Below are 27,346 nucleotides of genomic sequence, written 5' to 3' on the forward strand. Positions count from 1 at the left end.
TTTCAATTCGTAATTTTTAATGTTTCGTACAAAAAACGTGTTATTAACTTCCCATCAATACAGCTTTTCACAAAAATAAAATGAATTACCCACGCTTGAAGGGCGGGATTTTAAGTCTGCTTACATAAAAGGGTCATTTTTATTTGAAAAACCAACAGAAAGCAACTCTGCACTGATTATTGGACGCGGGAGCCGCTCAATAACCACCCAGCTAATATACATTCCTACACAATTTTCTTCAAATTCATACAAAGAAAAAGTCTTTAAGGATACAAACTAGGTGATTGTAATGTATTAGTCACAGTAGGTGAAACCTTGGGCCAAACAATAGCGGTATGGATTTGGGGGGGGGGGGGGGGAAGGGAAGACAGAAAGCCGCCACCGCCGGGTATAAGCAGAGATGGATCAGCAGCCGCCAGCCTCTCACTCTGGTACACTGGAGGGGGGAGAAGGGGGAACAAGTTGGCCAATTATAATCTAGCTGGGAAAACACGAGGCTGGAAAATTAACGGATCGCCATCTCTCCCCTAAACAATAAAAAAAGTAACGGAAATGGAGGAGGTTGGATCTCTGAACAAGACCGAGACTCAATGTCACTGGTTGTAAGAGCTACGTCCTCCGTAGCCGCCGCCTCCCCGACCCCGGGAATAGCCATCTCCCCGGTAGTAGCCGTCTCCCCTGGAATCGTACTGCCGTGATCCGTAGCCACCGCCGCCTCCTCGTCCGCGTCCATAGCCGCCTCGGCCTCCTCCGTAGCCGCCGCCGCCTCCCGATTTCTTCTCGGCGTGGTCCACCCGAATTTGGCGCCCATCGAGGGATTTTCCGTTCATCGCTTCCAGCGCGTCCCTGGCGTCCTCCGGGTTTTCGAAAGTGATGAAGCCGAAACCGCGGGACGCCATGGTGTCTTTGTCTTTAATCACTCTCACCTCAGAGATCTGCCCGTACTTGGAGAAAACCTCTTCCAGGGACTGTTCATCTGTGTCGAAGTTCAGGCCACCAACAAATAACTTTCCTTCTTCAGTCATGGTGTTGAGATGGATCGTTCCTGGCTCCTGTTAAAGTAGAAAGTGCTCCTTTACTGTCCGCACTCCGCTTTGCTCTACACGCTGTCTGCCGCATCCCGCCTGTCGTCTCTTTAAATACTACCTGTCCATCCACTCTTTCTTAACAAGCCACAACATTGGTCAGACAATTTTATCGTTACCCAATAGAGGGGCTCCAGTGTCGGCCATTCTGCTGCTCGAGCCTGTGCCGCCATTTTAGGAAGCTCAACATTTCACTGCTGGAAGGGGATCTTACACATTGAAGGTGATCAGAGCCTTGGAGACAATTATAAATATCCATTCATTTTTGTGCTTGTAGATTTCACTCCTAAACTATCGCGATTCTGGATGCCCCTTAATACGAAGTCATGGTTCCGTATCTACAGTATTAGTCAAGTATATATAATCTTCTCAGCACTTAAAATTCCCAGGCTTATGCCAGACAACATCCCAGATCCAAGCTGACAAGACAGGCTGGCCGCTTCTCGTCTTGGGCTTGATCTACATGATCCAAGCTGATTGGAGCAAACATTGCACCTCCTCTAATGCTTGATCTTATTTGCATCTTAGCTAATAGGCCTAGATGTCACTTTAAAGAATTGCTTCAAATGAAGCCTCAGTGTAACCTCATGACTTCAATCAAGTGTAGGACAGTAAAACTATAGTTGATCGTAGATGAATTGGGCCCTAGGCTGCTGTGGGAGGCAAGAGAGAAGATTACAGGGGCTCTGACCCAAATTTTTAATTCTTCTCCCTGGCCAGGCGACTGCAGAACAGCTAATGTTGTTAACAGTGGAGTGTCTTGGGCTACAAGGAGATGCGCAGATAAGTGGCAGATGGAATTTTAAGTCTGAGGTGATACACTTTGGAAGAAGTCATTTGACAAGAAAGTACTCAATGAATGATCAGACACTAAGAAATTCTGTGGACCAAAGGGACCTTGGCATGTTTGTCCATAGATCTCTGAAAGTGGAAGGGCATGTTAGTAGGCGGTGAAGAAGGCGTACCGTTTATTAATCGAGGCATAGATCACAAAAGCAGGGAAGTTATGTTGGAGTTGTATAGAACTTTGGTGAGGCCACAGTTGGATTACTGTGTGCAGTTCTGGTTGGCACGTTATTGGAAGGATGTGATTTCTCTCGAAGGGGCGAAGAGATTCACCGAGCTGCTGGATGAAAGCAAACTACTGCAGGTGCTGGGATCTGAAACCAGGATGCCGCTGGGATGGAGCATTTTGATTTGATTTATTATTGTCACATGAATTATCATAGTGAAAAGTATTGTTTCTGGTGCGCTATCCGGACAAAACATACTGTTCATAGAGCAGGAAACAAGAGAGTGCAGAATATAGTATTACAGTCACAGTCAGGGTGTACAGAAAGATCAACTTAATGCAAGGTAAGTCCATTCAAAAGTCTGACAGCAGCAGGGAAGAAGCTGGCAGTTGGTGACTAGTGGAGTGCCCCAGGGGTCGGTGCTGGGGCCTCAGCTATTCACCATTTATATAGATGATCTGGAGGAGGGAACCGAGTGTATGGTGTCGAAATTTGCTGATGACACCAAGAATGGTGGAACGGCAAATTGTGCGGAGGGTGTGGAAAGTCTGCAGAAGGATCTAGATAGGCTGGGCGAATGGGCCAGGAACTGGCAAATGGAATTTAATGTTGGCACATGTAAGGTTGTCCACTTTGGTAGGAATAATGGTAGGAAGGACTGTTACTTACGTGGCGAAAAACTGCAGCATGCGATGGTGCAGAGGGACCTCGGGATCCTTGTGCATGAGTCACAAAAACCCAGCCTGCAGGTGGTCAGGAAGGCAAATGGGATGCTGGCCTTCACAGCGGGGGGATTGAATATAAAAGTAGGGAGGTCTTGCTGCAGCTGTATAGGGCACTTGTGAGGCCGCAGCTGGAGTACTGTGTGCAGTTTTGGTTGCCGCACTTACGCAAGGATATTTTGGCCTTGGAGGGAGTGCAGAGGAGGTTTACTAGGCTGATTCCGGAGTTGAGGGGGTGGAACTATGAGGAGAGGCTGAATAAACTAGGCTTGTACTCGTTAGAGTTTAGAAGAATGAGGGGTGATCTCATTGAGGTGTATAAGATGTTGAATGGGATGGATAGGATAGAGGTGGAGAGGCTCTTCCCACTCAGAAAGGACAGTAGGACTAGAGGGCACAGCCTCAAGATAAAGGGGGGGCGGTTTAGAATGGAGTTGAGGAGGAACTTTTTCACTCAAAGGGTGGTGAATCTCTGGAATTCTCTGCCCGTTGAAGTGGTGGAGGCTGCCTCGCTCAATATCTTTAAGACGTGGATTGATAGGTTTTTGATAGGCAAGGGGATTAAGGGTTATGGGGAGAGGGCGGGAATATGGAACTGAGCCACGACAGATCAGCCATGATCTTACTGAATGGCGGGGCAGGCTCGAGGGGCTAGATGGCCTACTCCTGCTCCTATTTCTTATGTTCTTATGTCGGTTGGTACATGACGTGAGACTTTTGTTTGTATCTTGTTCCCAACGAAGAAGGTGGAAGAGAGAATGTCCGGGGTGTACGGGGTCCTTAATTATGTTGGCCGCTTTGTCAAGGCAGTGGAAAGTGTAGACAGAGTCAATGGATGGGAGGCTGGTATGCGTGATGGACTAGGCTACGTTCATGACCTTATGTTGATCCTTGTGGTCTTGGGCAGAGCAGGAGTTATACCAAGCTGTGATACAACCAGAAAGAATGCTTTTATTGCTGCATCTGTAAAAGGTGGTGAGATTTGTAGCTGAAATGCCAAATTTCCTTTAAGTTATTCAGTTAAGTTATTAAGGGCGGTACAGCGGTTAGCACTGCTGCCTCACAGTGCCAGGGACTCAGATTTAATTCCAACCTCGGGTCATTGTGGAGTTTGCACATTCTCCCCACGTCTTCGTGCATTTCCTCTGGGTGCTTCGGTTTCCTCCCGTAGTCCAAAGATGTGCGGGTTGGGTTGATTGGCCATGCTAAATTGATCTTAGTGCCAGGTAGATTAGCAGGGTAAATACGCAGGGTTACTGGGAATAGGGCCTGGGTGGGATTAAGGTCGGTGCAGACTTGATGGGCAAAATGGCTTCCTTCTGCCCTGTGTGGATTCTGTGATGATTCTGATTCTAAGACAGGTTGCATAAACTTGGGTTGTTTTCACTGGAACAGAGAAGACCGAGGTGTACAAGATTATGAGGGGGATGGACAGAGTGAATAAGGAGCAGCTGATAACATAGATAACATAGAATCCATACAGGGCAGAAGGAAACCATTTTGCCCATCATAGAATATTACAGCGCAGTACAGACCCTTTGGCCCTCAATGTTGCGTTGATCTGTGAAACCAATCTAAAGCCCATCTAACCCACACTATTCCAATATCATTCATATGTTTATCCAATGACCATTCAAATGCCCTTAATGTTGGCGAGTCCACTACTGTTGCAAGCAGGGCATTCCATGCCCTTACTACTCTCTCAGTAAAGAACCTACTTCTGTGCTATATCTATCATCCCACAATTTAAAGCTATGTCTCCTCGTGCTAGCCATCTCCATCTGAGGAAAAAGGCTCTCACTGTCCACTCTATCTAATCCTCTGAGCATCTTATATGCCTCTATTAAGTCACCTCTTAACCTTCTTCTCTCTAATGAAAACAGCCTCAAGTCCCTCAGCCTTTCCTCATAAGACCTTCCCACCATACCAGGCAACATCCTGGTAAATATCCTCTGCACCCCTTTCAATGCTTCCACATCCTTCCTATAATGCAGCGATCAGAACTGTATGCAGTACTCCCAAGTGATGCTGCACGAGAGTTTTGTACAGCTGTAACATGACCTCATGGCTCCGAAACTCAATCCCTCTACCAATAAAAGTTAACGCACCGTACGCCTTCTTAACAACCCTATCACCGAGATGCCAACTTTCAGAGATCTATGCACATAGACACCGAGATCTCTCTGCTCATCCACACTGCCAAGTATCTTACCATTAGCCCAATACTCTGTATTCCTGTTACTCCTTCCAAAGTGAATCACTTCACACTTTTCCGCATTAAACTCTATTTACCACCTTTCAGCCCAGCTTTGCAGCTTATCTATGTCCCTCTGTAACCTGCAACATCCTTCCGCACTGTCCACAACTCCACTGACTTTAGTGTCATCCGCAAATTTACTAACCCATCCTTCTATGCCCTCATCCAGGTCATTTATAAAAATGACAAACAGCAGTGGCCCCAAAACAGATCCTTGCGGTACACCAGTAGTAACTGAACTCCAGGATGAACATTTCCCATCAACCACCACCCTCTGTCTTCTTGCAGCTAGCCAATTTCTCATCCAAACCGCTAAATCACCCTCAATCCCATGCCTCCGTATCTTCTGCAATAGCTTACCGTGGGGAACTTTATCAAACACTTTATTGAAATCCATATATACCACATCAACTGCTTTACCCTCATTCACCTCTTTGGTCACCTTCTCAAAGAAAGGTTTGTGAGGCACGACCTACCCTTCACAAAATCATCTTGACTATCTGTAATCAAATTATTCCTTTCTAGATGTTATAAATCCTATCTCTTATAATCCTTTCCAAAACTTTGCCCACAACAGAAGTAAGGGTCACTGGTTTATAATTACCAGGGTTGTCTCCCCTTCTTGAACCAGGGGACAACATTTGCTATTTTCAATCTTCTGGCACTATTTCTGTAGCCAATGACAACCTAAAGATCAAAGCCAAAGGCTCTGCAATCTCCTCCCTAGCTTCCCAGAGAACCCTAGGATAAATCCCATCCGGCCCAGCGGACTTACCTATTTTCATACTTTCCAGAATTGCTAACACCTCCTCCTTATGAACCTCAATCCTGTCTAGTCTAATAGCCTGTATCTCAGTATTCTCCTCGACAACATTGTCTTTTTCCTGTGTGAATACTGACGAAAAATATTCATTTAGTGCCTCTCCTATCTCTTTGGACTTCACGCAAACTTCCCACTACTGTCCTTTACTGGCCCTAATCTTACCCTTGTCATTCTTTTATTCCTGAACATACCTATAGAAAACTTTAGGGTTTTATAGATCATAGAACCCTACAGTGCAGAAAGAGGCCCTTCAGCCCATCAAGTCTGCACCGAACACAATCCCAGCCAGGCCCTACCCCCATATCCCTACATATTATACCCACTAATCCCTCTAACCTACGCATCCGTGGACTCTAAGGGGCAATTTCTTAGCATGGCCAATCAACCTAACCCGCACATCTTTGGACTGTGGGAGGAAACCGGAGCACCCAGAGGAAACCCACGCAGACACAAGGAGAATGTGCAAACTCCACACAGACAGTGACCCGAGCCGAGAATCGAACCCAGGACCCTGGAGCTGTGAAGCAGCAGTGCTAACCACTGCGCTACCGTGCCGCCCTTTTGTTTTGTTTTTTTAGAAAAAAGGAATAGCTGGGTGTCGACCCGAAAATGCATCATGCAAGGCTTGGAGACTGACACATGCCACCCGCTTTATTACCACCTTAAAGATTCTGTCCTTTCCTTCCCCTGGTACAGTTACCTCCAGCTCCACTCTGTCTCGCCCTATAGGAAGAGGCATTGCTGTGTAGAGGTTCTTCCTTCCATCAAACACAGGCTTCCGATCACCAAAGATCTGATTTTTAAAATGCTGAACCATGAGTCGCAAAAACCCAGCCTGCAGGTGCAGCAGGTGATCAGGAAGGCAAATGGGATGCTGGCCTTCATAGCGAGGGGGATTGAATATAAAAGTAGGAAGGTCTTGCTGCAGCTGTATAGGGCATTGGTGAGGCCGCAGCTGGAGTACTGTGTGCAGTTTTGGTCGCCGCACTTACGCAAGGATATTTTGGCCTTGGAGGGAGTGCAGAGGAGGTTTACTAGGCTGATACCGGAGTTGAGGGGGTTGAGCTATGAGGAGAGGCTGAATAAACTAGGCTTGTACTCATTAGAGTTTAGAAGAATGAGGGGAGATCTCATTGAGACATATAAGATGATGAATAGGATGGATAGGATAGAGTTGGAGAGACTCTTCCCGCTCAGAAAGGACAGTAGGACTAGGGGGCACAGCCTCAAGATAAAGGGGGGGCGGTTTAGAACGGAGTTGAGGAGGAACTTCTTCACTCAAAGGGTGGTGAATCTCTGGAATTCTCTGCCCGTTGAAGTGGTGGAGGCTGCCTCGCTAAATGTTTTTAAGACGCGGGTTGATGGGTTTTTGATAAGCGAGGGGATTAAGGGTTATGGGGAGAGGGCGGGAATGTGAAACTGAGCCACGACAGATCAGCCATGATCTTATTGAATGGCGGGGCAGGCTCGAAGGGCTAGATGGCCCACTCCTGCTCCTATTTCTTATGTTCTTATGTTCAGTGATTAGCACTGCTGCCTCACAGGGGCCTAAGTTCGATTCCTGGCTTGGGTCATTCTCCCCGTGTCTGCATGGATTTCCTCCAGGTCCTCCGGTTTCCTCCCATAGTCTGAAAGATGTGTTGGTTAGTTGCAGTGGCCATGCTAAATTCTTCCTCAGTGTACCTGAACAGGCACCTGGAGTGTGGTGACTAGGGGATTTTCACAGTTACTTTATTGCAATATTAATGTAAGCCTACTAATAAATAAACTTTAAAATTTTTAACCATTTCTTAGGTCTACCCAACCTCATCCTACATCATAACTTTTGGAATTTGTGGTAATGTGCCCCTTCTGTAGGCAAGCTCTTGGAGGGTTATACGACGCATTCGGCAAGTCAGGCCGGATGTGTGAATTCGTGAACTGAACGTGGGATTTCCTTGCCAGTTAGGAGTCTGGAGTACTTTACATTACTCTCTGTACATAGTTACTTATCTACATAAACCGTTCATTCATTAATCTGCTTAGTGGTTTGCTCGATAGTGAATTTTTCAATGAGGATCAATTAGAGTGCCCTCTTCTGCAGAAATCAAGAGAGCAGAGCTTGTGGAAGCCTTTTTGAAGCAAACTTTTCAGCAATCTGAGAATGTCAAAATGCCCCTTTTTGGGCCTCTTTTAAGGTCAAACCAAATAAACAAACTCAAATTAAATAAGGACAAAGTAAAAGGGGCAGTTCCCCAAAAGGAAGGGGAACAGCCTGAACAAAAACAAAGTACAAAGAGAACTTAAAAACTTAAAAATTAAAATGTGATTATTAGGGTTAATAATGCACGCCAGCCACTGCAGTGCCCAACGGGGCCCCTTTTTGAGAAACAAGATCCCTCCGACCCTAACACAGCAGATTCAACATGTTGAATGCCTGCACTATTTTTTAAGGCCAATGAAATTGGGGTGGAAGGGAAACAGCAGGTAATCAATCCTATTAACAGCCTGCGGGGCTCCAACCGATAGCCTGATAAAGAATCTTACTTCCCCAAATGCTCCTGATTCCAAAACTTGTGAAGAGCTTGTGGAATTAGTCCAGCCACATTATTACCCAAAGCTCTCAGTGAGAATGCAACATTACAAATTTAATTCAACAATCCTAACCCAAGGGAAGTCTGTAATGGGGTTTGTTGCACACCTAAGAAAAATAGCTGAACATTGCGAGTTTGGGTCTGCACTCAATGATATGTTGAGAGACGTCATGTCTGTGATGTCAACAACATAACTATTCAGCATCAATTATTAGCAGAGTCAGAGCTTACTTTAAGAAGGAAGTAGAGGGTACCCACCCTACAGAAAGTGCCGAAAAGGGGGGAGTGCAAGTAGGCGAGGCCCACCAAGCTAGCAGTCGAGATGCCAGGGAAGAAGAAGCAGAAATTAATGAACATAGACACTCAGACCAAAACAAAGTGCAGAGGTATTGGGAATTTGGTCTACAGACCAGGAAGTAAGAAGAATGCTACTGGTGTGGGGGAGATCACCACCAGGAGAGATATTAATTTAGGGAAGCTACATGTTATACTTGCAGTCGAAGGAGGAACATTTTATATGCAAGACTAAGCAGAGCCTACCAGGGGCCAGCAGGAAACAAAATTCCAGCTCCAGTACACAGTGTTGAGAATAATCCTAAAAATGATTCTTAAGTATATAGATCAAACAACATGAAGGTGGACAAGATGGCCCCAATTATGATTGCGTTGATGGTAAATGTTCTGCCTCTCAGAATGGAGGTGAACATAGGTGCTCTGCTACAGCTGTAGGAGAACAAAGGTGTCATCTTTTACAAAGAGGAGTTCAGCCCCTAAGACTAGGAAGAACAATGGCCATGCTCACAACATATAATGGAGAAGCTTTAAGGATCCTACTGGTCAGCTCAACTACCTGTAATAGTACTAGTGGGTCAAGGGTCAAATTTGATGGGCTGAAATTGGCTTTGCCAAATTAAGTTGGTTAGAAATCTTCAAAATCAATGATGGAAACTTCCACAATGTCTTTAAAAAACGAAGAGATCTTCCAAGGCGAATTATGAAAGACGAATGGCCTGAAAGCAAAAATTTACATGGATCCTAAGGCCATGCCAAAATTTTATACAGCCTAAGTGGCACCCTATCCCTTACATGAGAAAGTTGAATCTGAACTCAAGCAACTGGAAGAATTAGGCATCATCAAGCCTGGACAGTTTTCAAAGTGGGCTGTTCCCATCGTGACAGTGGTTACCCCAGATGGAACCATTAAGTATTGTGGGGACTACAAATTAACTGTGAATCAAGCAACAAAACTGAATCGACACTCAACACCATGAACTGAAGATCTAAATCATAGATCATAGAACCCTACAGTGCAGAAAGAAGCCCTTCGGCCCATCAAGTCTGCACCAACCACAATCCCACCCAGGCCCTACCCCCATATCCCTACACATTTTACCTGCTAATCCCTCTAACCTATGCATCTCAGGACACTAAGGGGCAATTTCGGCATGGCCAATCAATTTAACCCGCAAATCTTTATGTCAAATTAGCCTCATGACACCAGGTTAAAGTCCAACAGGTTTATTTGGTAGCATAAGCCATTAGCTTTCGAAGTGCTGCTCCTTCATCAGGTGAGTGGGATTTCAGTTCACAAATAAGGCATATAAAGACACAAACTCAATTTACAAAATAATGTTTGGAATGCATCTTTACAGGTAATCAAGTCTTAAAGGTACAGACAATGTGAGTGGAAAGAGGTTTAAGCACAGGTTAAAGAGATGTGTACTGTATCCAGCCAGCACAGTTAGTGAGATTTTGCAAGCCCAGGCAAGTCATGGGGGTTACAGATAGTGTGACATGAACCCAAGATCCCAGATGAGGCTGTCCTCATGTGTGCGGAACTTGGCTATCAGTCTCTGCTCAGTAACGCTGCACTGTCGTGTGTTCGCTTACCCGAAGATCAGAGGCCGAATGCCAGTGACTGCTAAAGTGTTCCCCAATGGAAGAGAACATTCTAGCCTAGAGATTGTCGAGCGGTGCTTGTTCATCCATTGTCGTAGCGTCTGCATGGTCTCCTCAATGTATCATGCCTCGGGATATCCTTTCCTGAGCGTATCAGGTAGACAACATTGGCCGAGTTGCAAGTATAAGTGTGGATGGTGCTCTCATATGAGATATTGGTATCTGTGTTGATGATCTGGCATGTCTTGCAGAGGTTGCTGGGGCAGGGTTGTGTGGTGTTGTCGTCTCTGTTCTCCTGAAGGCTGGGTAGTTTGCTGCGTCAATGGTCTGTTTGAGGTTGTGCGGTTTTTGAAGACAAGAAGTGGGGGTATGGGGATGGCCTTGGTGAGATGTTCATCTTCATCAGTGATATGTTGAGGGCTCCGGAGAAGATGTCGTAACTTCTCTGCTCTGGGGAAGTTCTGGGCAACGAAGGGTACTCTGTCCGCCATGTCCCCTGTTTGTCTTCTGAGGAGGTCGGTGCGGTTTTTTTGCTCTGGTGCGTCAGAACTGTCGATAGATGATTCGAGTGCCATTCCTATTCTTATGAGGGCATCTTTCAGCGTCTGGAGGTATCTGTTGCGATCCTCCTCATCTGAGCAGATCCTGTGTATATGGAGGGCTTGTCCCTGTTTAGGATGGAAGCTGGAGAAGAGGAGCACTGTGAGGTTATCCGTGGACTTGCGGTACAGTGAAGTGCTGAGGTGACCGTCCTTGATGGAGATGCGTGTGTCCAAAAATGCAACCGATTCCGGACAGTAGTCCATGATGAGTCTGATGGTGGGATGGAACTTGTTGATGTCATCATATAGTTGTTTCAGTGATTGAAACCGGAGCCTTCAACATGTCATTGATGAAGACAAACATCTCATCAAGGCCATCCCCACACTGCCTTCAAACAACTGCACAGCCTCAGACCATTGTCCATAGCAAACTACCCAGCCTTCAGGAGAACAGTGACCACAACATCACACAACCCTGCCACAGCAACTTCTGCAAGACATGCTGGATCATCAACACGAATGCCATCATCTCACATGAGAACACCATCCACTACGTACACGGTACATACTCTTGCATCTCGGCCAATGTTATCTACTTGATACGCTGCAGGAAAGGATGTCCTGAGGGGAGACCATGCAGACGCTACGACAACAGATGAATGAACACCGCTCGACAATCACCAGGCAGAAGTGTTCTTTTCCTGCTGGGGAACACTTCAGCAGTCACAAGCACTCACTCGGTCTCTGATCTTCGGGTAAGCGTTCTCCAAGGCGGCCTTCATGACACAACAATGGAGAGTTACTGAGCAGAGACTGATAGCCAAGTTCCGCACACGTGAGGACAGCCTCAACTGGGATCTTGGGTTCATGTCACACTATCTGTAACCCCAACGACTTGCCTGGGTTGCAAAATCTCACTAATTGTCCTGGCTGGAGACAATACACATCTCTTTAATCTGTGCTTGACCCTGTCTCCACTCACAATGTTTGAACTTTTAAGATTTGATTACCTGTAAAGACTCACATTCCAACCATTATTTTGTAAATTGAGTTTGTGTCTTTATATGCCCTGTTTGTGAACTGAAATCCCACTCACCTGATGAAGAGGCAGCACTCCGAAAGCTAGTGGCTTGTGTTATCAAATAAATCTGTTGGATTTAGAACCCTAGAACCCTACAGTGAAGAAAGAGGCCCTTCGGCCCATCAAGTCTGCACCGAACACAATCCCACCCAGGCCCTACCCCTATATCCCTACATATTGTACCCACTAATCCCTCTAACCTACGCATCCCTGAGCAATTTCTAGTATAGCCAATCAACCAAACCTGCACATCTTTGGACTTTAACCTGGTGTCGTGAGACTTCTTACTGTCTTTACCCTAATCCAACGCCGGTAACTCCACATCATCTCAAATTAGCAGCAGAATTAACCTATGCTAAACTTGAAATGAGCCATGTGTACCAACAAGTAAAGTTAGACAAGGCATCCAGACAATTACAAAGACTTATATCAGTGTATTCAGCTACACTTGAGTCTCATCAATGTGTGCAATTTTCCAGCGCACAATGAAAAGCTTACTACAGGATCTTCTGAAGCTGGTTGTCCATCTAGACGATGTGCTGATTACAGGAGCATCTGGCCAACCTCAAAAGAAGTTTTCAAGAGAATTGATTTATTATTGTCACATGTATTGGTATACAGTGAGAAGTATTGTTCCTTGTGCACTATACAAAGCATACCGTAAGTAGAGAATGAGAGGGTGCAGAATGCAGTGTTGCAGTCATTAAGCCGGAGTGAGGCTAAAAGGGGAGAAATGTACATTCCAGAAGTAACATATTTGGGGTTCAAAGTGGATGCAAAAGGGCTGCACCATATGGATAAAAGCAATTGAGGAAACATCGGTCCCCAGAAATGGATCAGAGTTAAATTTTATTTTTAAGAATGGTAAACTCTTATGGAAGATTTATTCCTAATCTTTCTGCAATATTGGCAACCTTAAATACACTGTTCAAGAAGCACCAGAGCTGGTATTGGGAAGAGTATCAGAAAGAAGCCTTTGAACATGTTAAACTGGCATTGCAGTTATCCAGTCTCTTAACTAAGTTCTCCCTGTGTCTGTATGGGTTTCCTCTGGATGCTCCATTTTCCTCCCACAATCTAAAGATGTTCAAGTTAGGTGAATTGGCCATGCTAAATTCTCCCTTAGTGTATTCAAACAGGCGCTGGAGTGTGGCGACTAGAGAATTTTCACAGTACTTTCATAGTAGTGTTGATGTAAGCCAACTTGTGACTAATAAATAAACTTTAAATTTTATGTTTATTTTGACGCCTCAAAAGAGATAATACTTGTGACTTGTCTCCTTACAGAATTGGAGCTGCTTTATTGTATCACAGAAAGGCCTACCGCCTGTACCTTGAGGACTCAAAAAAGTGGGACTAGAAATGTGCATTCTCAGAGTGAAGGTGTTCCATCAGTATTTTACGGACAGCATTTCATAGTAGTTACTGACCACAAACCCCTATTAGACATATTAATGAAGATAAGGCCATTCCTCCTACAGCTTCAGTGAGGGTCCAAAGGTGGGCTCTATTGCTAGCAACCTACAGAATATTTTTCAACGTCGGTCACGCACACACATTTCAAATGCAAATGCTTTGAACTGCTTTCCTTATCTGAAAGAATAATGCCTCTACTGGTACCACAGGAAATTGTTCTTGCCCTAAACTTTCTTGATATATTGCCCCTGTCAGAACGATAAATTTTGGACCCAGAAAGACCCCACATTATCTTGAGTTAAGCATATTATCCTCCAGGGCTAGCAATACGATGACAGACCTGAGCATTTAGGACCCTTTCAGATAGGAAAAGACACATAGGAAGGATGTGATTGCACTGGAATGGGTGCAGAAGAGATTCACCAGGTTGTTTCCTGGGATGGAACATTTAAGTTATGAAGAGAGGTTGGGTAGTCTTGGATTGTTTTGTTGGAGCAGAGAAGACTGAGAGGCGACCTGATCGAGATATACAAGATTATAAGGGACATTTACAGAGTGGATAAGGAGCAGCTGTTCCCCTTAGTTCAAGGGTCAATCACGAGGGGACAAAGGCTCAAGGTGAGGGGCAGGAGTTTAGGGGCTCTGAGAAAAAAACCTTGAGGGTGGTGACGGTCTGGAATGTGCTGTCTGGGATGGTGGTAGAGGCAAGTTGCCTCACATTCTTTAAAAAGGATCTAGATGAGCACTTGGCACATAACATTCAAGGCTATGGACCAAGTGCTGGCAGATGGGATTAGGTGGGAGTTCAAGTGTTTCTCATGTGTCGGTGCAGACTTGATGTGCTGGAGGGCCTCTTCTGCATCGCATGATTCTATGATTCTAAGTTAAATTGTGAGGATGACCTATTATTATGGGGGGGGAGGGCAAGGGTTCCCCAAGTTGTTCCCATTCCACTAGACAGTTGTTACAAAAATTACATTGTGGGAAGACAAAGATGATGTGGATGGCCCAGGATAGATATCAACACTGAAAATCTGATCACAATATATATGTCAAATGTAGTAACAATCGCCAACTGTGATCTTAAGGCACCCTTTGGAGAGGGCAGGTCAACTATAGGCATGACTACATGTTGATTTTGCAGGCCCATTCATGGGACCATGTTCCTGCTCATAATTGATGCACGTTCCAAATGATTGGACATATGTGATCTCATCAGCAACGGACATTCGCTACCCAAGAGATGCCTAAGATGCTAGTATCCAATAATGGGACTGCTTTTACTAGTGAGGAGTTCCAGTATTTCATGACGAACAAGTGTTCAACATATTCAATCTGGTTTTTTTGGTAGCATGAGTTTTCGGAAATGGATTTCTATCTGCTGGTGTTACAAATCTGAAAATCCAGCATAACGTAAGCATACTTGCTTCAGTGCCAAGTCTGAAGAAGGGTTTGTGTCTGTGGCATGGTGTTTCACTTGGAGCATCAGAGATAGCTAGCTGTTAGGAGTTATACTGTGTCATGTTTAAGTCTTGTAATTGGTAAAAGATATGCTAATTATTTGTGTTATATTTTAACTGTGTTCTTAAATAAATGCTGTTTGATTAAAAAAAAACTTCCTAGTGGGTCACTTGAATCATAGGTGGAATGAAATAATTGATTCTCACCAGTGCCAAATTCAAATGTAAAACTTGGGTCCAGGCTAACTTCACAAAAGGAGTTTTCGGCCTGGCTTGTAACACTCTGTAAGAAGTCTCACAACACCAGGTTAAAGTCCAACCGGTTTATTTGGTAGCACAAGCTTGCAGAGTATCGCTTTTTTTCAGGCTACTTAAAGTCTTCAACTGGCACAAAGGGACTCCTTACCTGTTGCTTGTAAAATTGCAGGGGACAGACCCAGGTGGGTAGGCACCAGAAAAGACATTCAAGGTAATTGATAGACGCTCCGACTGCACACTCGAGAATCCAAAATTCTGCTTAGTGTGATTATGGCACAAAAGGATGCCACATGGCCCACTGAATCTGCCAATTCTCTGATTAAATCCTTTCAGGTGCATTCCCCTGTTCTATACCCATAGGATTCAGCATGGTGGCACAGTGATGAGCATGCTGCCCTACAGTGCCAGGGGCCTGGGTTTGATTCCCGGCTTCAGTCACTGTCTGTGTGGAGTTTGCAAGATTTCCCTGTGTCTGCATGGATTTCCTCCGGGTGCTCTGGTTTCCTCCCACAGTCCAAAAGATGTGCTGGTTAGGTGTATTGGTCCATGCTAAATTCTCCCTCAGTGAATCCGAACAGCTGCCAGAGTGTGGAATTTACACACTAACCTCACTGCAGTATTAATGCAAGCCTACTTGTGACATTAAGAAATAGACTTTAACTTTAAAATAAGCCTACAAGTTTATTAAGTAAGAACATAGGAACAAGGATCAGGAGTAGGCCACAAAAACTGGAAAATCTCAGCAGGTCCAACAGCATCTGTGGGGAGAGAATAGGGCCAATGTTGAGTCTAGATGACCCTTTGTTGTCATGTTTAAAAGCAAGAGGCCAGTTGGTCCCTTCAGCCTCCTCTGCCCTTCAATATTATGGCTGATCCTTTTGTGGACTCATCTCCATTTACCTACCTGCTCACCATACCCCTAAATTCCTTTCCTGTTCAAAAATATATCAATCTTTGCCTTAAAAACACTCAACAAGGTAGCCTCAATTGCTTCACTGGGCAGGGAATTCCACAGATTCACAACCCTCCTCAACTCAGTCCTAAACCTGGTCCCCCTTATTTTGAGGCTACGCCCCTAGATCTGGTTTCACCCACCAATGGAAACAACCTCTCTGCTTCTATCTTATCTATTCTCTTTATAATTTAAATGTTTCTTTAAGATCCCCCCATTCTTCTAAATTCAATGAGTGTAGTCCCAGTCTTCTCAATCTCTCCTCATAAGCCAAGTTCAATATTACTTGTTGCATAAAAATGTTTCCTCACTTTACCCTCCCTCACCTCTCTCGCACAAAATCTTAACTGTGTCCCCTTTGGATCTTATTTCGTCAGTTAATAGGAAAAGCTTTTCCTTGTCTACCTATAGATCACAGAATTGTTGCAGCATATAAATGACGCCATTTGGCCCATCATGTCTACGTTGGAGTAATTTACCCAAAGCCTTCTCCCCATAACTCTGCTCATTCTTCCTTTTCAGAGAACAATTGAGTTCCCTCTTGCTTGCCTCAATTGAACTTGCCTCAACCACTGTCTCAGGTAGTGCATTGCAGATGCTGGCTACTTGCTGCTTGAAAAAGTTTTCTTCATGTTGCCATTCCTTCTTTTGCCAATTAACTGAAATCTGTGCCCTCGTATTCTCGATTTTTTCACTAATAGGAACATTTTTCAATATTAGCCCTGTGTAGGCCCCTCATAATTTTGAATTACTCTCAAATCTCCTCTCAACCCTGTACATTGTACCACACTACATGAACAACCAATTTAATAATTCAAGCTCATAATGTGGCTTCAAGACTTGTTAGAATGACACACATTCATATGTTGGGACTCCAAAGATGGTTATGTGCATTGGCCATAGTCAATTCTCCCTCCACGTACCCTTAACAGTAGCTGAAGTGTGGTGATTAGGGGACTTTCACAGTAACTTCACTGAAGTGTTGATGAAAGCCGACTTTTTAGTTTTCCGCAAACATAAGCTACATGTCTAAACCATGTGACTTCCTTGAATTATCCAGAAACACAGGAGCATAAGTGGAAGGATTCTGTATCTTTAAGGGCGTTCAAATGGTCAGTGGATAGGCATATGGATAACATTGGAATAGTTTAGGTTAGAGGGTCATTAGATTGGTTCCACTGGTCGGCGCAACACCGAGGGCCAAAGGGCCTGTACTGTGCTGTAATGTTCTATGTTCTACGTATAGAGGAGCAGTGGGAACTTGGGAGCATTTGCTCAGATTCCCAAAGGTAACAGAACAGGTAGATTAAGTGGTCAAAAAGGCATATGGCACCCTTTACATATCTAGAATATAAGAGCAAACAGTTCATGCCAGAACTATATCTAACACTAGTTAGACCACAGCTAGAGCACTGCGTACAGTTCTGGTCTTAGAAGAAGGATATGACTTCATTAGACAGGTTACGCAAATTAGACGCAAATCTTTGTCTCTTCTTTGGACACAGGTGAGGTCCCAGAGGATTGGCGGATTGCAAATGTAGTACCGTTGTTTAAGAAGGGTCAGAGGGATAACCCAGGGAATTATAGGCCGGTGAGCTTGACTTCAGTTATAGGCAAGCTAATGGAGAGGATCCTCAAGGATAGGATGTATGAACATCTGGAGCGCTGCAATCTGATCAGGGATATGCAGCATGGCTTCGTTACAGGGAGGTCATGCCTTACGAATCTAGTGGAATTTTTTGAAGAGGTGACAAAAACGGTTGACGAAGGACAAGCCGTTGATGTCGTCTATATGGATTTCAGTAAGGCGTTTGACAAGGTCCCTCATGGTAGGCTGATAGAAAAGGTGAAGGCTCATGGGATACAAGGCCAGGTATGTAGATGGGTGGAGAACTGGCTTGGGAGGAGGAGACAGCGAGTAGTAGTGGATGGCTCCTTTTCCAATTGGAGGTCTGTCACCAGTGGTGTGCCGCAGGGCTCGGTACTAGGACCTCTTCTATTTGTGGTATATATCAATGACTTGGAAGAGGAGGTAGGTGGTGTGATCAGCAAATTTGCTGATGACACTAAGATGGTTGGATTGGCGGGTACTGAGGAGCAGTGCCTGGCAATGCAACAGGACATAGACAGGCTGGTAGATTGGGCAGATAGATGGCAAATGGAATTTAATCCGGAGAAATGCGTGGTGATGCACTTTGGCCGGAATAATGTGGAGGGGAGTTATACGATAAAAGGTAGAACTATCCGGAGTATAGATACGCAGAGAGACCTGGGGGTGCAAGTGCACAAGTCCCTGAAGGTGTCGGTGCAGGTGCAGAATGTGATGAGGAAAGCGTATGGTATGTTAGCCTTCATAGGAAGAGGTATAGAATATATTTTGGCCCTGGAGGGAGTGCAGAGGAGGTTTACTAGGCTGATACCGGAGTTGAGGGGATTGAGCTATGAGGAGAGGCTGAATAAACTAGGCTTGTACTCGTTAGAGTTTAGAAGAATGAGGGGAGATCTCATTGAGACGTATAAGATGTTAGTAGAAGAATGAGGGGAGATCTCATTGAGACGTATAAGATGATGAATGGGATGGATAGGATAGAGGTGGAGAGACTCTTCCCGCTCAAAAAAGACAGTAGGACTAGGGGGCACAGCCTCAAGATAAAGGGGAGGCGGTTTAGAACGGAGTTGAGGAGGAACTTCTTCACTCAAAGGGTGGTGAATCTCTGGAATTCTCTGCCCGTTGAAGTGGTGGAGGCTGCCTCGCTAAATATTTTTAAGACGCGGGTTGATGGGTTTTTGATAAGAGAGGGGATTAAGGGTTATGGGGAGAGGGCGGGAAAGTGGAACTGAGCAGCGACAGATCAGCCATGATCTTACTGAATGGCGGAGCAGGCTCGAAGGGCTAGATGGCCTACTCCTGCTCCTATTTCTTATGTTCTTATAAGAGTAGGAGTCTGATGTTGCAGTTGTATAGAACGTTGGTTAGGCCTCACTTGGAGTACTGCGTCCAGTTCTGGTCGCCGTACTACCGGAAGGATGTAGAGATCCTGGAGAGAGTGCAGAGGAGATTTACCAGGATGCTGCCTGGTATGGAAGGGCTGTCTTACGAGGAAAGATTGAATGAACTTGGGCTGTTTTCCCTTGAGAGACGTCGGCTGAGGGGGGATCTAATAGAGGTTTATAAGATTATGAAGGGGATAGATAGAGTAAATGGTGGTAAGCTTTTTCCGTTATTAGAAATGGATAGAACGAGGGGTCACAGGCTTAGGGTGAGGGGGGCTAGGTATAAGACAAATATTAGAGGGCAGTTTTTCACGCAAAGGGTAGTGGGGGTGTGGAATGCACTGCCAAGTAAGGTGGTGGAAGCAGGCACGCTAGGGTTGTTTAAGAGTCACTTAGACAGCCACATGAGCGGGCTACATATAGGGGGATATAGTAGGCCTTACTAAACATTGTAGGCTTGGGAATACGTTTTGCCTCAGGGATGTTACAGTCTTTGCCTGTTTAATAATGAATTTGTCTCCACAGGCATTTAAGTCCAGCAAGGGGCATGCATGCGGCAGGTTGTAGTGGGCTGCTCTTGGACGTTGCTTCGGGAGTTGCCTATTGCTTCATGTCGTTAGTGTGCTTAAACTGGACCATCTCGAGGGCAACATGACAGCTCAGAGACTATCTCTGTTGCTGTGCGGACACATGGATTTGGGCCTGTGTCTGTGGGAGTTTGCACGTTCTCCCCGTGGTTGCGTGGGTTTCCTCCGAATGCTCCGGTTTCCTCCCACATCCCCAAAGATGTGCTTTTAGGCTGATTGATTGGGTACTAAATTGTCCCTAAATTGGACCTCCCTGATCCTCGCACATTAGGCGTAGACTAAAATCATGAATAGAACACTGAGACAGTGGGACGGCGGCGCGGGCTCGTTGGGCCGAAGGGCCTGTTTCCCGTGCTGTGTTGTTCTTTGTTACAGGGGAGATTTATAAAGATGTTGCCAGTACTGGATAATGTTAGCCACAAGAAAAGATTGGGATGGGCTGTGTTTATTTTCCTTGCACAGGCGAGACAGAGGTTTTAATTAGAAGACAGCTATAATCTACAAAATTATATCAATAGGTTGGTGGAGTTGGCAGTGAAGTGGCAGATGGATTTTAACATAGGGAAATGTGCGACCATCTTTGGGTGGTGGTGGTGTCCAACAGTTATAGGAAATACACTAAGAAGGGTAGATGAAATATTTACAAATACACAGATACATAAAGACAGCAGTTCAAGTGGACAAAATTGTAAAGTAGGCATATGGAATGCTCTCCTTCATTAGCAGAAGTCTAGAATGTATAAAACACTGGTGAGACCACAACACGAATAGTGTGCGCAGTTCAGATCACCATATTACAGCAAGGACAGAATTGCTCTGACGGAGTGTAGAGGAGGTTTACAAGATGGTTGCCAGGGCTAGTAAAGTGTAGCTATGAAGAGAGATAAGTTGGGGTTATTTTCCTTTGAACAAAAGCAGCTTAGGGATGATTTGATAGAGATGCACAAGATTATGAGGGGAAGAGATATAGTGGACAGGATAAATTTGTTTCTTTTGTGGAGAATTCTAGAACCAAGGGACACAGACTCAAGATAAGTGGTAGGTGCAGAGGGGACACAAGGAAACTTCTTAATGCAAAGGGTGGTGGGTGTTTGGAATTTGCTGCCTGAGTTGTTGATGCAGCAGAGACCCTTAATCTCTTAAAGTACCTGGATATGCAGTGTAAGTGCTGTAAGCTACAGAGCTGTGGGCCAGGTGCAGGAAGGTGGGATTTTGAAAAGGCACTTGGGTGTCTTTGGGATGGCATGAACTCAGTGGGCTGAACGGCCTCCTTCTACATTGTAACCTGTATCTACAGTTCCGTGTGTAAGGGGTCTATATGGAGTGGATGGGAAGGACTTATTTCCATTAACAGAGGAGTCAATAACTAAGGTGCCTAAATTTAAAATAATTGTGTAATCAGATTACAAGCAGCATTCTTTTCACCCAAAAGACGGTATAGATCTGAAACTCATATTTAAAAATACACTTGGATTATGCACTTCAGCTGATGAAATATACAAAGCCAAGACCTGGAAATTCAGACTAGGATAATTCTTATTTTAATTTGGTATGGAGAAGAAAGGCTGAATGGTCTCATCCACTGCAAATCTACATTAAGTAATCTCTGCCTTAAACTACTGTTATCAATGTTCAAATGCAGCTACAACTTGCATTCTCTCAGTCCACTTGGTCCTATGCACACTTCGGCCTTTGAACAACTGCAATCTGCCCTGATTTCTCACAAGTGCAATAGACAGACATCTCACTGGACTTCTACATGAGCCTAGCTGGGAGAGACAACTACCTGCACATGGAATTGAGGATTGGAATCAGTTCCACATCAAGGATCCATCTGCAAAAATTTCTCAAGAGACTCTGCTCCTCCCGCAAACATCAAAGCTCCTTAGCTTCCAAACACCTAGCTTAATTTTTTTGCTTACCTTTTCTGGGGAAAGATAAGTAATCCAGCTCCCTAAGCACCTAATTTTAACCACTGCTGTAACTATATCTAATTAAGCCAAGGCAACAGACTGATTGAAGCTAACTTTACATTCCAGGAAGGCAAAAGCACTGCACGCTACTGGAAAACTTCATTCCTGCATTCCAAAGAATTCAAACCTTCTCTCTGGTACCACTCTAAACTAACTGGTCTCAATCAAGAACCAATCCCAAAGCAACAACCTTTCCAAATCAGGAAAAGTCATATGGGTACATCAAACCATATAGTGTGCTCAATGACAATATAAGGCTTCATCAGAGGGCTGATATCATGCCTTAATGATGCCACCTTCAATAGCAACCATCAAGATGGTTCACCACAATTTCCTTAAGCACATTTGGAGTGGGGCAATGATGCCCACTCCCTATGCACGAATTAAAAAAAATCTTTTCTTCAACTTCACTCACTTCCCTCAAAAGACCAGATATTGCTGTTGTTATCCAAATTGGTTCTTTTGTAGGATGTGGAATATACTTGAACTTCCTCCTGTTTTTCTTCATCTAAGTTTAACATTAGGGAAAAGAGATTAGAGAGTTATGTTGATCTAGCCTCCCTTTAAACATATCTTAAAAACTTACCCAAGTCCATATAGTACCAAGTTTCATCCACTTGCTGGGTAAAGACGTTTCCTCTTAATTTCCAACATGGTTTCTTTTTTTGATAACCTCTAATTTTGTTTTTCCCCAAAGTGGGAGCATACTTTCTGGAGGGGAACACTGAGTAGTATTTTCTGCTTTTATTTCTGATTTTCAGGATCTGCAATATTTTTGATTTTTAACATTCTTTGTGTAACTGTCAAAATCTTTCATAATTTTAAAGGTCATCCATCCACCTTTTAGGACCCTGCCTGTCTATCCTCTTGATAGGTAAATCATACATTTCTAGTATCATTCTTGTTTTTCACCTTCTCCAATGACTATGTTTTTCTATAATGTCACAAGCTGAACTGTATGTGTATTTATTTCAGGTGTGATCCAACCAATGTTTGATACAAGTTTATTTCATTAGTTCCAAACCCTAATTTATCTCTTTGAAATGAACCAGAGCTTGACTTACTTCTTTACAACCTTATTAGCCTGTGTCATTTAGTGATTTGTGTATCTGTACTCCCAGATCATCTTTGCTCCTCTTCCCCACTTAGATTATTTTCTAAGCAATATGCAGCATCCTTAATTTTCTTGCCAAACTGTAAATATCACATTTATCTAGGTTATACTGAAAGCATTACTGGCTGGACCAGTATTTATTGCCCTTGAAGAGCAGTTTGTTTCAGAGTCAGCTACATTGCTGTGGATCTGGATTATACATCATGCTGGATAAGAATGGCAGATTTTCTTCCCTAAAAGTTAATGAACCAGATGGGTTTTTACAACAATCAATTATAGTTTCATAGTGACCATTAATGAGATTAGCTTTCAATTCCAGATTTTAATTAATTGAATTCAAATTTCACAAGCTGCCATGGTGTGATTTGAACCCATGTCCCCAGAGCAAAGCAATGCTTCTGCTATTGCTTCCCTAGCTTCTACGGCTGAATAAACTAGGCTTGTACTCGCTAGAGTTTAGAAGAATGAGGGGAGATCTCATTGAGACGTATAAGATGATGAATGGGATGGATAGGATAGAGGTGGAGAGACTCTTCCTGCTCAAAAAAGACAGTAGGACTAGGGGGCACAGCCTCAAGATAAAGGGGAGGCGGTTTAGAACGGAGTTGAGGAGGAACTTCTTCACTCAAAGGGTGGTGAATCTCTGGAATTCTCTGCCCGTTGAAGTGGTGGAGGCTGCCTCGCTAAATATTTTTAAGACGCGGGTTGATGGGTTTTTGATAAGAGAGGGGATTAAGGGTTATGGGGAGAGGGCGGGAATGTGGAACTGAGCCACGACAGATCAGCCATGATCTTATTGAATGGCGGGGCAGGCTCGAAGGGCTAGATGGCCTACTCCTGCTCCTATTTCTTATGTTCTTATGTTCTTAAATGCAGAGATAATCCTGATCTGGATGGATTTCAACCAGTTTGATTAACTGAGTTAACATTTCACTTATTCTAGAACAATTTATCTCATCATTCTTTTAAAGGTAAACCTGCAGAGATATTAAGTGAATGAAACAAAACTGTGGCAAATGGATGTCAACTGTAGTGTCAAATACAAAGTGTCAACATTGGCATCTCTGACATCACACAATTGGGACCCACTTTCTAAATGATAAAAGCTAACAGTGGAGGTCCAGGATCATTGAAAATGTCACAAGTAGGTACAGAAAACCATTAAAAAGAATGATGGAACAAATGGTGGCCTTTACGAACAGAGCATTCAAATACATGGGGATAGCAGTAAATATACAAAGTTTGGGTTAGGGCTACTGTTAGCAGCTTTGAATGATATATTGACCTTGGAGTGAGAACACAGATTTACAAGAATGATACTTGGACTCCAATAGTTAATATACAAGGAGAAACGACAACATCATTCTCTAGAATTTAAAAAGTTAAGGGCTGATACGATTGAAGTGTCAGCCAAAGCTCAGTTGGCAAGAATCTCACCCGGGTCAGGTTCCCAGATCAAGTTCTGCTTCAGGGCTTGAGATTTTGTTTGAAGCCTCAGTGCAGTACTGAAGGACTGCTACGCCATTGGAGGTATTGTCTTTCAGATCAGAAAGCTCCATCAGCTTGCTTGGATGGATATATAAGCGCTCAGGGCACTAGTTTGAAGAAGAGGAGGGGATTTATGCCTGGTTTCCTGGCTAAATATTTATTCCTCAATCAACGTCATACAAAAAGATCTTCTAGTTATTGTGGGATTTGGAAAACTGCTGGGAAATGTTTCCTACATTTCCGCAGCAACTACACTTCGAAAGTACTTCATTGTCTCTAAAGCATTGAGACATCCGCTGGTTGTGAAAGGCACTATATAAATGCAAATCCAAAACATTAAAAGGGAATTGGTGGGGTAGTGAGGAACTATTTCCCCTGCTTGACAATGAGCTTAGAGACATAATGCCTGGCTCTGTATTGGCTAAGTAAAATTAGTGAATAGTTCTCCACATAACAGTGCCAGACATTCAGGACTCTTTTGCAAGCAGGTAGGTAAAGTGTAAATTTAAGATCTCAGGTTGATCAAGTTTTGTTACCAAAGACATTATGGGACAGATAGCCAGTCATTTATGTCACAGAAAGAGGCCATGCAGCCCATCCAATCCACATCAATCTCTGCAATGTGATCCAGGAAATCCTACTCCCCCACTCAATTCCCATAAATTTATTTCCATTTTCATGCCCATCTATTTCTCTGTTGAAATCATTGCATCCACTTCCACCACCCTTCTGGACAGTCAATTAAGGACAGGACCGGAAGGCAGCCTTAATAACAAATCAATCTCCAAGGGCTAAATGGACTACTCCTGTTCCTATGTTCTCTCCACCAACGAATGAATTGAACGATGCCAAGACCAAATTCACATTATAAACAACTGTTCAGTTCAATTTCTACATACAAAGAAAAACTATGAGAAATGTTGTTTTGTTCATGGATTTACCTTACTAAGAAATATACTTATCATGCTTCTTGCTGGGAGATGTACAACAAGGAAGCAGGGTTTGTTACCTTATACCTGCAAGGTTTGGTTTTCGATAACGTCCACAACAGAATAAATTGCTGGCACATCATCACCAAGCTCACATATATCAAGGCCACCAGTGAGGTACCCTTAAACACCTCAACAAGGAGAAAATCGATTTCAGTAATCAGGAACAAAAGGTTTGAAAATATTACCTCAAACAAAACATCCAATATTTTACCTGGGTCCTTGCTGTTTCCTTGAGCATTAACTTCACATACAGTATTTACATAATTTATGCAAAAACAAATGATAGGAAGAAGTTTGGAATAAAAGGATAATCTCCAGATTTATCTCCTTGGTAAAGATGTGAATGGTTTATAACAAAGACAAATCACGAGTGTTCCTGAAGTTGCATTTTATTCAGATACATCCACTGGCAAAAATTTGTCTCCCCAGTGGCAACGCTTGTTCAAAGGGCTGTGCCAGCAGATGAAAGTACAACAAATGGCAATTGACACTAATTACAGTTTTCAATAAATCAGTTTTAAAACAAAAGACCACGATCAGTTTGCTCTGAGTCTTCTAACAAGCTACATGAAAAACGTATTGTGCAGGTAGATCTCATTAATTTTCAGTGGCAAGGAAAACGGCTCACGCCACTTGAACGCATACACATGGCGACAACATTCAGACACAAAGTTCCCAACCCAAAAAATAACGGTAACGATCGCTACAGGGCAGGTGTCCAAATGAACATGTTCAAATTCATTAAAAGCCACCAAGCTTTGATTGTTTAAAAAAATGTTCAATCCTCATAACAAGTTAACTGAGTCAACAACTGGATAACACAAATTCAAAGAAAATCGGCCGATTAAAATAAAAATAACTCGAGTGATCGTATTCTCGCAGACCAGTCATCTTAAGAATGCAGTCAGGATTTCCAAATATAAGATTTAGTAAAAGGGCCGGCCAGACAGTGGAAGTGAAGTGCTTTTCCGTGCTCTTTAATTCTTTGCACTGTATGGAATTGTGGAAAAATCTCACCAGAAAGCAAAACGATTTCGACAAATTCCAAAAGGAGCTGACAAAAGGTGACTCAGTGGCGATTTAAATCGCCTAGATAACGTCCAAATGACCAAAGGTTTAATTTTAAAAAAGCGAAAACGACATTGTATTTGAGATTCAGAGTCGAAAGCCCCGACATAACAAGCTCCAGACTAAACAACAGGTAACAAGATTAATCATGGTGAGAATGGTTTTCTAGCATTTTAACATAACAGGCAAATCAAATTTCATCAGATACTGCTTTCTGCGATTCCAAGAGCCATTTTAGAAACATTGTGGGGGGTTGATCCTGAATCTGGCAGAAATGCTTCTCTTGATTTGATCAGTCATAGTCCCTGTATGAGCGGCCTCCGTAACCACCACCACCACCACCACCGTAGTAGTATCCACCTTGGCTCTTGTACCCACCCGAATAGCTATCCCGGTCTCCTGTATCGTACCGGCCTCCGCCGCTATAGCCGCCGCTCCTGTCACTATCCCAATAGCCGCCTCCTGTTCCTCTCCTGCGGCCACTGTTACTGTAGCCGCCGCCGCCGCCTCGACCATATCCGCGGCCGCCTCCAGATTTCTTCTCGGCGTGGCCCACTCGGATCTGGCGCCCATCGAGGGATTTTCCGTTCATCGCCTGCAGCGCGTCCCTGGCGTCCTCCGGGTTTTCGAAAGTGATGAAGCCGAAACCGCGGGACGACATGGTGTCTTTGTCTTTAATCACTTTCACCTCAGAGATCTGCCCGTACTTGGAGAAAACGTCTTCCAGGGACTGTTCATCTGTTTCGAAGTTCAGGCCACCAACAAACAACTTTCCTTCTTCGGTCATGGTGGCGGGATTGCTGCGCACTTGTCTGTGTGAAGCTGCAGGAGTTGAGAATGGCGCCGATCACTCCACTCAAACAGACAAAGAGGCTGCAGAGAGCGGAAATTGCCTCATTTGAATTACTCCGTGGGAAAATGGCCGCTTCTCTCTTTTGTCTCTCTCGCCCCCTTTCGTTCTGCGTCTCGATAAGCTTTCTCGGAGCGGCTTCAAAAGAATGAAACTAGCCACCAATGCAGGAAAAAGAAGGTTTTAGAAGGAAAATAAT

General features: G+C 44.0%; 1 protein-coding gene across 1 annotated transcript; it reads right to left on the reverse strand.

The window, feature by feature from the left end:
- Positions 1-27,346, reverse strand: LOC145345619 (uncharacterized). Its single transcript, XM_080193452.1, has 3 exons — positions 26,592-27,346; positions 25,254-25,348; positions 1-1,052 (listed from the first exon to the last, which is right to left on the reverse strand). The coding sequence occupies exons 1-3, from the start codon at positions 27,082-27,084 to the stop codon at positions 594-596; spliced, it is 1,047 nt and encodes a 348-aa protein (XP_080049578.1). The 5' UTR covers positions 27,085-27,346; the 3' UTR covers positions 1-593.

This window comes from Carcharhinus amblyrhynchos, chromosome 7 (genome assembly GCF_965287045.1).
Source record: "Carcharhinus amblyrhynchos chromosome 7, sCarAmb.v2.hapA, whole genome shotgun sequence".
NCBI classification, from domain to species: domain Eukaryota; kingdom Metazoa; phylum Chordata; class Chondrichthyes; order Carcharhiniformes; family Carcharhinidae; genus Carcharhinus; species Carcharhinus amblyrhynchos.